General features: G+C 38.2%; 1 protein-coding gene across 1 annotated transcript; it reads right to left on the bottom strand.

Annotated features, from left to right (window-relative positions):
• Positions 1-285: 285 nt before the first annotated feature.
• Positions 286-1,579, bottom strand: ARL14 (ADP ribosylation factor like GTPase 14). The gene has a single exon (XM_003256386.2). It carries the CDS (start codon positions 1,395-1,397, stop codon positions 819-821), a length of 579 nt encoding a protein of 192 aa, XP_003256434.1. The 5' UTR covers positions 1,398-1,579; the 3' UTR covers positions 286-818.
• Positions 1,580-11,817: the final 10,238 nt, after the last annotated feature.

Here is an 11,817-nt window from a genome sequence, read left to right as displayed (position 1 = left end):
CAATGAGCTGCACATATGTTTCCAAGCAATGCTGTTAAACTGAATTCCAAGGAAGCAAGACTCGGGGCTATAGCCTAGAGCTAAGCCCTGAGCCCAGATCTTGCCCTAAACTCCAAGGTGCTACCCCAATCACCAGACCTTTAAGTTTATACACTTCTGCTCCCTATGGCAGAACACAGCCTCTGAGCAATTAGCAGCCTGAAGTTCATTGTTTAAGATTCACTGGAGGAAGTTCCCAGCAATAGATTTCAAAAAGCTGACAGGAATCCAGAAGAAAAGCTTTAATTAGGGAATAAGAAAGCTTTATGTAATAGGGAATATGAATTTACAAGATATTAACGTTACACTTTTTCCACTCCATAATTTGAAGTTCATTTTTTACACCACCCAGCTATTACATAGGAGCGTGGTGGAAATTCAATACCTGTTACAGCTGGAAACAATCTGGAAGAATTCTAACTCTATTAGCAGACAGCTTACCAAAACTTTGTTCTAGTAGTCATATAAAATTAATAATGCAATAATTTACTTGGTCCCAAATGTGACCACTATATTCAAAGTCATCCAATGTGATAAAAAGATTTGTAGAACATTACACATTTTCATTCCCAGTGATCATTGCCACAGTTTGCTAAAGTTCCTGGCTGAAAATAAATATTTTCTAGATATATTCTAAGTTGTTTAACTAAATGTAGATGAAATAACATCTCAGGAAAAGTTTGTCAACTCATTAATTTGATTTCCTCATTTGGCATGGAAAAACAATTACCCTTTCAACTTCATCAGTGTCTTGGTAGAGACTTGGATTTTTCACAGCCTCAGTTCTGCTTGAAGAATGCCAAAGTGTCTCCTCTTGATTTCATGTGGCTCTTCACAAATCCAGTTAATTTCTTGAACCCCTGGGCCAGCCCATCCCCTGTGAGGGCACAGCACGGTTGCACATACCAGTTCCGGTCACTGCAAAGCTTCTTCACTTTGAACATTCTGGTGATGTCCTCAGCAGTCAGAGCTCCAGGCATGTCCTGTTTGTTGGCTAATAGAACAACAGGCACATTTTTAATGTGTTCATTCTTCAAAATGTGCTCAAACTGTCTCCGAGACTCTTCCAGTCGCTGTTTGTCTGTACTGTCCACAACATACACCAGCCCATCGGTGTTCTCACAGTAACAGCCCCAAACAGTTCTCATTTTCTCCTGTCCTCCAACATCCCAGACTGTAAGCGAAAGGCTCCTTTCCAACTCGATCATCTCCACATTGAAACCTATTGTAGGGATGGTAGTAATATCCTTAGCAAGCTTTAATTTATAAAGGAGAGTAGACTTCCCAGCTGAGTCAAGTCCCAAAAGAAGAATTTGGGCTTGTTTGGTTTGGGGATTTTTAGAACCCAGCGAACCCATTTCAGCCTTTTTCTCTCTCTCTCTTTAAATACCTTTTTTTTCTTTCTTTCTTCCTTTCTTCGAATGGCCAGAGACAATGTGTCCTTTCTGGATCTTGCATGAAAATGTTAGGAAGAAAGAAGAAAGCAAATGCTACATGCTGTATTCTAAGAACAAGAACCTAGATGTGTTTATGTTGTAGCTTATCAACTTGATTATGGGCAAACAGTATTTTATTTGCAGTCCCAGCCAATCCTGAGGGATTTGTGGTATGAGTAACCAGCCAATGCCATGGTGACTCAAAGGGGAAATTCTCTGTGAATGAGTAAGATTAGGAGAGGCCTACCTGGGTGATGCTGCAGTTTTGTTTTCTTTCAGGTGCTAGAAATCTAGAGGAACCTGAAGGTTCAGACATGCAGAGGAGCATGGTTTAGTAGTAGAATAAAAACGTAACTTTTCATTTTAACTAACTTTTAACTTAAATTTAACTAAACTTTTTGTGTGACTTTTTGTAGAACTTCTCTAGGTATTCAACCATTTATGTTATCCCAATTGTAAATAAGGAACCAGGCTTCTTAAGTCGCGAAGAGAGAGTTATTCTCACACTCTGTCTGCAGTATCTTAAATCCTCCTTGTCCAGATTACTCAGTAGGAAACTTTAAACCACCCAAGGTTATCTGAACCTTACTCCCTAATCACATACAGAATCACTTTCTTTAAACTTCTAGGCAGAGAATTTACACTACTGCAGTCACAAAACCAAATATATGAGGGGGAATTTATAACACAAACACTTTTACATTAAGCAGTCCAATTAAAGATGGCAAATAAATACATGCTTTTATTTCCTCTCCTTCCCAAGACTCCACAGAATAATGGTAAAGGCATTAAAAGAACATATAGGCCAGGCATAGTGGCTCACACCTGTAATCCCAACACTTTGGGAGGCCGAGGTGGGTGGATCATGAGGCCAGGAGATCAAGACCAGCCTGGTCAACATGGTGAAACCCCGTCTCTACTAAAAATACAAAAAAAATTAGCTGGGCGTGGTGGCCCGTGCCTGTAATCCCAGCTACTTGGGAGGCTGAGACAGGAGAATCGCTTGAACCAGGGAGTTGGAGGTTGCAGTGAGCCAAGATCGCACCACTGCACTCCAGCCTGGTGACAGTGAGACTCCATCTCAAAAAAAACCAAAAAATACCATATAAATCCATAACAAAACAACAAGACAATTCATCAGGGGGTCAGAAATTTTAACAAAATTCTGGAAAATGGAAACTAGATGGAAAAATGAGTGGTAACTGATATAGCAGGATAAAGCCAAGGCTTGGAGTGCTGATGCACAGGAGATAGACAAGAGGTGACAGGTATGGCAGACAGAAGGGGTGAAATAAAGGACTAAAACAGCAGAAGATAACAAGAGGCCAAAATAAACAGAACACACTCACACACACACACACACACACACACACACCTCTGCTGGGTGTCTTCAGCAACTAGATGTTATTCCCAGGCAAAATACTGAAGAGTTTTTTATTAAAGAAATTGAATGATCTCAGAAAAAAAGATCTCCATGTTTTGACAGTTGAGAGTTTCTGACCATAATGCCTAAGTCAACATGTAACTAACCTATAGCCAACCTGGCAATTGGCAAACTTGCTCACATACATAGAATTCCCAATCAGCTTTGCAGTGCACAGAAGTTTCTATACTTAATGCATAGCATGCCTTCAGTATGAATAAGAGAGAGATCAAGATAAAAATAAGAAATTTTAAGAAAGCTTAAACAGAACTAATGAAGGGAACAGAAGAACATTTTCATTAAATTCCAATTACTATTTTTATACAGACTTGAGAAGATACTACATCCATAAGACAAGAAATGGATGGTATTAAACAGACCACTCAGAGAATAAAAACAAAACTCCTAAAAATTAAAAACACAAATTTCGAAAAATTTTAAAGATCAGTAATACCTGTAGGCTGGAAGACAATATTGAAGGAGTCTTTCAGAAAGTCGAAGATAGAAAATATGGAAGAAAAGATAAGAAACATAGAGGATGAACTCAGAAGTCTTAACTCAGAAGTCTGATTTATAGGACTTATTCCAGAGAGAAAAAAAAATATGCACAAGAGGAAATTATCAAGAAATAATATGGGACCACTTCCCAAAGCTAAAGAATGAACTTGCTAGATTGAAAGACTTCCCTCAACGCTTACCAACATGATTTTTAAAAGAGCTATACCATGTGACATACATGTTTTTTATTAAAACTAAAAATTTATTTAGAGTTTTTACACAAAATAAGTAGACTATTTTAGATGCAGAAAGCACACGTATGTAGAAATTCTGTAACCCTTTTTAAAGAATTAAGTCCTCAACCAACTCACTATATCTCAGAGGCCAAAGATACCATTTTCATTTGTTCATTGATTTATTCATCTAACCATTCAGGAAATAAACATATTGATTGCCTAGTCTGTGCTAGATGGCAGGGAGGTCACAAAGATAAACTAGGCTTGCCTTTAGTTGGCTTTCACTGGGGAGAAGTTAAAAGACATATGACTAAATAAAAATACATACAAAGTCAAAAAATCATACATGCTGCAAGAAAAGAAAGGCTAATGTATTCTAGATAGTCACAGACTCTTTCAGAATGAAAGGCATCAGAGAAATTTTCCTGGAGAAGGTTAAGTGTTGAACCAGGCCTTATAGAGACACGTGAGGGCATTCATGAAAGAAACAGTCTATGAGAGCAAAGTCTTAGAAATGGGAAAATATGGGGATGCATATGGAAAACCAACTGTATATGGATAAGTAGGGGTTTCTTCCATAAACATGTTGAACTATCATGAGAAAACCATAAGATAAATCTAGATTATAGGCCATGCTGCAAGACAACAGACTTGGACTCTTCAAGATAGGTCCATGTCATGAAAGACAGAAAGGAAAAAAAGGATCAGGGGAAGAATGTTCTAAATAAAAGATATATGACTCCTAAATGCATTGTGTAAACTTTTATTGGATCCTGTGTCAATAATAGTGATTAAGGAAATTACTATAACAATTATGAAAATTCAAATTGGGGGACACTTGATGAACTGTATATTAGATGGTATTATTTATCAATGATAAATTTCTTTAAGGCAATGATTCTATTGTTATGTAGGAAGATGATTTTGTTTCAAGGAGATACAGGCTAAAGTACTTAGGGGTGATATCAGCAAGTTAATTTCAACTGGCTCAGCAAACACATGCACACGAAGATATGTATATGGGAGGGAGGAAGTGTGTGTAAATATGGCAATAGTTGGTGGCTCTAGGTCAGAGGTATTGAGTGTTCATTTTACTATTTTTTAACTTTCCTCTAGATTTGAAATTTTTCAAAATAACATGTTGAAAAAAGAATATAATTGAAATAAGCTAATAAAATTAGACTGCAGTCCAGAGTAATACAGAAAATAATTCAGCTTACTTAGGGGTAAGTCTGTACTTCCAAAGGTGAATTTAGGGACTCTGACTGCACTACTACTTAAGCTCTTTCTCACCTCCATATTTTCAACAAATTAAAATTTTTAAAAGAAGTTAAACATTTATTTTATAATAAACTCAATGATTTGAGTGCTTTATGAGGTCTACTGTTGGAATTGGGGACATCCTTTAATATATTTTTGCTGTAATGAGCATGATCATACATATATGCCTTCACTCTTTCCCATCTGATCAATTATACCTTGTTTTCGGGATGGCCAAACAAATGAGGGCTTAAATTCTGCATGAATATTATATCCACATAAGAATATGATTCTCTTCTGTGAAAAGAAATAAGATAATTTCTTTGTCAATGCTAATTGTCATGAAAGAATCTACAAATGTTTCAATATCCTTTCTTACTGTCCGAAAACATTTATGGATTCACGTGTCCCAGCCAAACTTGAGGGAAGGCAAGGTATTTGTTTTCTGTAAATCATTCTAAGATTACGCAAATAAAGGTAGACTTTTGAGAGAGTCACTGGCAGGCTCTGTGGTGTCACAGGAAATTTGTTTTAAAATATGGGAATGAAAGAAACATTTTCTTTAATCTCTTACCATGGAGGTGTGAGGCAAAATGTCCTGAGCTCAACCATGTACTGACCAAGCAAAAATACAGACGCTTATCTCTTGGAAGAAGGTGCAACTTATTCCATTATCTTTATTTTTCACAGATAAGAAGAAAGAATCAGGATGTGGTTGTATAAATTGCTTAGCTTACAGAGAGTTGGAACATCCCCTACTTTCCCTACAATAACTTTTTTGGTCTTTTTAAAAATAAATGTTTGGAGAATTGAAGTATAACACATATATAGAAAAATGCAAAAATCATCGATATACAGCTCAAAGAGTTGCCAAAAATTGAAAACACTCATGTAACCTCCACTAAGGCCAGGATTAATTTTTAACTTTCCTTTTTTTATTTTTTGCAAGTAAAAATTCAAGACCTCATGTATTTCTATACCCAGTAATGAGAAATATGCACTGTTCCTGAACAATAGTCACTCTTGATCCTAGTTGAGATTCTTTGAAGCTGCAAAGAATGATATATCCTAATCTACAAAGATTTTCCCAGAGCCATTTCCATCAAACTGAACCAACACTTTCACCCACATCACCAAAGGTTTTTTTTTACTTTCACATTGGTAGATCATTGGATGTGAGTTCAAATCTGGCCTCTGGCACTCACTAAATATTAAATAGTTGTCATAATTATATAAAATAAATGTGAAAAAAAACGTTATCACAGAGCCTGGCCCCTGGTTGATACAAGTTTTCTCCCTCTCCTCTCACAGTTTTTGTGTCTTAGCTAACATTTTTAAATACCTGTGATTCTTAACCTTTTCCAGATGAGGAACAATTTGATAATTCCCATAAAAGTATTCCATTGGGAGAACAAGTCACCATGTGCTGGACCCCTTCTCTAACACCCCAGCATTTTTATCCAGCCCACCTCCAATAAGATAAAGATGAACAGAGAGACAACACACCAGAGGGGCAGCCTGAGGGCTATATCTGGAACTTGGGAGTAATAGTTGCACCCCTTTGCATTGGTGAAGATGGAGGATTTATTTAGGGACAGATGACTCAGATATCTTTGGCCCCAGCTACCTGCGAAGCTATCAGTATCCTGGGTGTCTACCTAGTCAGCAGCAACGGGGCCCAAAAGAACTCAGCTGTGCAACCTGACCACCATTGACCTAATTGGTTCCTTTTTCACTTCCGTGAAATAATGATTCAAATGGTTCTCATAGGTCCTATTTTTTACAGCTCCTCATCTCTCTTCAAACTCATGATAAGTCTTTGATTATTCTTTCAACATTTATTGAGTATACACTAAATGGCAGGCACTGTCTATCTTCTGTTTTCAGAATAACTGATGGTTCACCATTTAAGAAGTAACTAAAAGTTGAAACATTTAAAAATAGTTTTAAAATGCTCTATACAGTCTTCCAATTTTAGAAAAGAAATATTTTCTTATAAAAGCATTTAAAATGTTTAAATAATCTAAAACATTTAAAGCTTAATGTGATTATGAGTCTCACTTTTCTTTCTCTTTGTTCACATACATATGAAATTTTTACACGCTTCACTCATTCAGTATATTTCTATTGAGCATGTAATATGTCTGTATATAATTCAAGACACTGGCAATTGTCTGTATATAATCAAAACAGTCTTCATTTTCAAGGAACTAACAATCTAATGAAAGAGACCAACACTCACTAACAATATGAATGTTGTTATAGATAAGGTAACAAGACTTAAGAGGAGGCTGCAAGTCAGTGTCAAGCCAGCATGGCTCATTATGGGGCGCTCACATCTTCTATCTGTCCAAACTGGGACAGTTTTGAAAGTGAAAGGGGTACTAATAATGAGTACACCAGCAAACAGGTGTAAACAGGCCTAAGAAAATTAGGCTGTATGGTCATCTTAGAACAGGCCACTGAGACTTGCCTGGCTTCACAAGAGGAAGCTTGAGCTAATTTCAGGATGAAAGGGCCCAAGGGCTGCATAGCTACTTTTCAAATATGTCCACTGTCACTCACTGACGTTCTTCTTTCTAGCCTTTCTAAAGGATAAACTAAGAAACCAAAGTGTTAAAAAGATATAATGGGATAATAACACGCACTTGATACAGTTGTCATGATTTCCTGCTGACTCCAAAGGGAATAGACAGCAAAAGTGAGGGTTGTTAGGGTTAAGGTCGTTTCACTTCTCTCTCTTCACCATCCTACTCTCCTTCTGTCCCCTTGCTTTTCTCCTTTTGCCCCAACTCCTTTCAATTTATTTCTTTCCCCTTTCCTATTTTCTGTCTGATTAGGTCAGGTCAGTAAAATGCTAGTGCTCAGGAATAATTAGTATTATATTTTAAAGGATTAACCTATTATTACATATTAGAGCCTAGATAAACATGATTCTCACTTCACAAATTGGGTTTTGTTTTTGTTTGTGTTTTCACTTTTTGATTTTCTATAACCTGAACCAACAGTAAATCTTTTCTTGAGGGCAATCAAGGGTTCCTTCCCACCAGCCTCTATTATCTCTGTCCCCAGCTCCAAACCACAAGGTTGTAGATGGAACTCGTATCAACTTTCTCCTGTTTGCATTGATTGACTTTAAAAGTAAAATAATTCTGTACAAATTTGCAACATGGTCAAGGAACATCAAAATATAAACCAAGAGCCTTCAGAGTTTCAACGTTTCTTCTAGAAATATGATGGTTGTCAATTTGATCATAATAGAAAAGTTAATCTCCTGCCATTTTTAATGTATTCCAATTAAATATGTTAGGAGTATATAAGTAAAACTAATTCTATCTTAGTGAAAGCTAGAACTCACATAAACAGCAAAATTATTCCCTTACTCTTTGTTTTCTTATCTTTAAAAAAATTCCTTCCTGTATGATAAGCATGAAAGTAAAAATAATGACCACAAAAATAGATTACTATGATTCAGTTCTCACTTCCATAAAGGACATGAAAAAAATACATGACCAAGTTAAATACTTGTGTAAATAATTAACCAGGTACTAATATACCCGGAAGACAGGTTGTTGCTTTGGGTTTGGTTTTGTTTTTCAGATGGGGTCTCTCTCTGTCATCCAAGCTGGAATGCCGTGGTGTGATCATGGCTCACTGCAGCCTCCACTTCCTGGGCTCAAGCGATCCTCCTACCTCAGCCTCCCAAGTAGCTGGGACTACAGCCGCACCACCACACCTGGGGTTTTTTGTTTGTTTTCTTGGTAGAGACAGAGTTTTGTCATGTTGCCCAGGATGGTCTCAAACTCCTAAATTCAAGTGATTCTTCCACCTCTGCCTCCCAAAGTGCTGGGATTACAAGTGTTTTTGATAAGGAATTTCAAAGGGAAATGTTGAATAAGCAGAGATAAATGGAATGGTAGGGTGAGAGAGAAAAAGAAATGTTATGACATTTAAAGTGACAGCGACACACTAAGTCAGGCCACCCAAGAGACGAAGAAGCCCTTCCAGACTCCCAGGCTCTGTCCCATTGCTGCAGGATCTCAGAGTTGGCTTTCCAGATATACCAACGAAGGGTCAGATGAGATAAAATTATTTTCATCAAATATTCTGCTCTTGCACTTTTATTCTCCATTGGTTACCCCTCTTACCTCCAATAGTGTAACCTGGGCACACAATTATTTCAAATGCATAGCTAAAATTAACTCTAGCATGAGACATTTCAGGGTACTAATTAAATATTCCAAAAGTAAATCAGAGTCTCAAATTTAGCTTGGTATAGGTTTGAAGCATTAAACTTTCTAAGTTGAATTGGTCAAGCAAGACTCTGGAAGTCCTGGCTTCTGATTACAATTGTACTATTTTCTCTCTGTATGAACCTGGGCAAGTTATTTAATATCTCAACTTCTTGGCAGGGTGCGGTGGCTCACGCCTGTAATCCTAGCACTTTGGGACGCTGAGGCGGGTAGATCACGAGGTCAGGAGTTTGAGACCAGCCTGGCCAACACAGTGAAACCCCATCTCTACCAAAAATACAAAAAATTAGCCGGGCATGGTGGTGTGTATCTGTATCCCAGCTACTCGGGAGGCAGAGGCAGGAGAATCACGTGAACTCGGGAGGTGGACGTTGCTGCGAGCAGATATCGTACCATTGCACTCCAGCCCAGGCAACAGTGTGAGACTCCATAATCCCAGCACTTTGGGAGGCCAAGGTGGGTGGATCACGAGGTCAAGAGATCGAGACCATCCTGGCTAGCAAGGTGAAACCCCGTCTCTACTAAAAATACAAAAAAATTAGCCGGGGGTGGTGGCGGGTGCCTGTAGTCCCAGCTACTCGGGAGGCTGAGGCAGGAGAATGGCGTGAAACCCAGGAGGCGGAGGTTGCAGTGAGCCGAGATCGCACCCCTGCACTCCAGCCAGGGTGACAGAGCGAGACTCCATCTCAAAACAAAACAAAACAAAACAAACAAACAAACAAACAAAAAAACCCCTCAACTTCTTAATCTGTAAATTGGGAAATAATATTATCTATCTCAGGGTTATTATAAGGAATAAATGAGACATAACACAGCCAAGTATACAGCATATGTTAGGCACTCGGTAAATGGCAGCTATTGTGATTTTATTATTGGTCAGAGGAATGGCAGTAGGTTTATATTTGCAGGCCAAATCAGATTTATTAGTAACTGTTTTGAAAGTCTACAGGGAGTCTACAGTTGTTTCTTGGCTCCATAGAAAAGACTACTATGCTCAATTGACAACATCTGCTATGAGTGTAGGACGGAGCATAGTAACCCTATTTGCCATTTTCAATTGCTAGTATCAGACACAGCATGGTTCCCAAGCCTATAATCCCTCCTCCCCATAGTTGAGGTCACCTGATCCTCTTTTAGAAGCTAAATGTAGTCTCAATCCTCACCTAAAACAACAAATACTTAAGTAGTTCCAATCCTCCTTTCTAAGATCCAGCCCAGAGTCATCCTAACCATGAATCCAATCACAACATGGTAGCCTAATTTTAACAACTAGACTGTTGCCGTTTTTACTAAGTCCCAGTCCCTATTGTTAAACCTAGTTCTAGTAACTAGGCTTCTTCCACTCCAGCACCTTCCAAAAATAGGTTCCCTGAATTCACATTAGCCATAGCCTTTCCAAAATTAGCATCTCTAATCCTCAAAATCTAACCTTCAGGATAAATCCCTGTTAACTATTGAAAACTTCTTAGTTGTTGACTATGAGCTTCTCAATATTGCTCACTCTGGTTTCTCCATCAATTTTTTGTACACTAATCTTTAACTGAATACTTGCTAAGGCAAAAATACACATATAACTTTACATGAAAATATCACAGAAATCTCAATATGAAGTATAAATACCTAGAAGCAAGAAAGGTCTAAAGTTAACAGGACCATATCATGCAACTTTCTCTTGAATCCAGCATTGAAAAATTCTACCTTTTAATTCCATGGGTTGACAGAAATCAAATTTATCCACTCAGAAAATATCTTTAGCCATCAGCTAGGCAAATATTTATTAATTGCCATGAGCCAAGCCCTGTGCCAGGTACTAGGAGGGTAGTAGGCACTGGGAGGGTAGTAGGCTACTAAGAAAGTCCGGTGGAAGAATCTGACTCAGTCTCAGGTCGAGAGAGCCTTTCTAGGGAGGTTTTATTGGTGCTGATTCTGGGCCTGGTGAGTCATGCTGATTGGGGGCAAGGGCTGACACCTTATCGTCCAGAAAGATTTGGACCATTTGGTGAGTCACGCTGATTGGGGGCAAAGGGTGACACATTATCCTCCAGGAAGAATGGAACTTTTTCAAAGAATCCGGATTATGGGAGCCCTTCACAGAGACTGCAGCTTTCTTTTCCTGCAGAATATTCCTCATTGATGTGCTTCTTCCCTAGGAGTTTGGGCAGAAAGGACCCTGAAGAGTCTTGATACCTACTCTGTTTCAACTACAGAGTTCCCATCTCTGTTTGGAGGAATTCCTTCATTCCTTAGATCATATGCAGGAGCTACCTGGCTAACATCAGCCAATTTGATGACCTCCCTAAGCTTCTCCCCAGCTTAAAGTATTAGCTCCTTGCATTTCCCCAGATGTTTACTGATAATTTTAACCCCACCTACTTGCAAGTAGTCTCCTAGGATAAATGATGTATCCTGTCATTACGGGTTCATAAAAACCTGATATCTGACATAGCCTACTAAAAGAATATAAAATTTCCCCTAAGAAAAGAGGAGGGACTTAGCCTTTTAGCTGTAATCCAGAACGACAAATCAGTACATTTATAGTGTAACAAAAATAACATCTAGGGAGTTCAAAAATATAAGACAGTCATCCAAGAGTCCCAAGTCAGAAGGAAAGGCAAGAAAATGTACAGATGAGAAACCCAGAGAATAGGATGACAAACAATTTATATTGTGGC

The sequence above is a fragment of the Nomascus leucogenys genome, chromosome 11, assembly GCF_006542625.1.
Source record: "Nomascus leucogenys isolate Asia chromosome 11, Asia_NLE_v1, whole genome shotgun sequence".
NCBI classification, from domain to species: domain Eukaryota; kingdom Metazoa; phylum Chordata; class Mammalia; order Primates; family Hylobatidae; genus Nomascus; species Nomascus leucogenys.
This window is presented reverse-complemented; position numbering and strand designations above follow the sequence as displayed.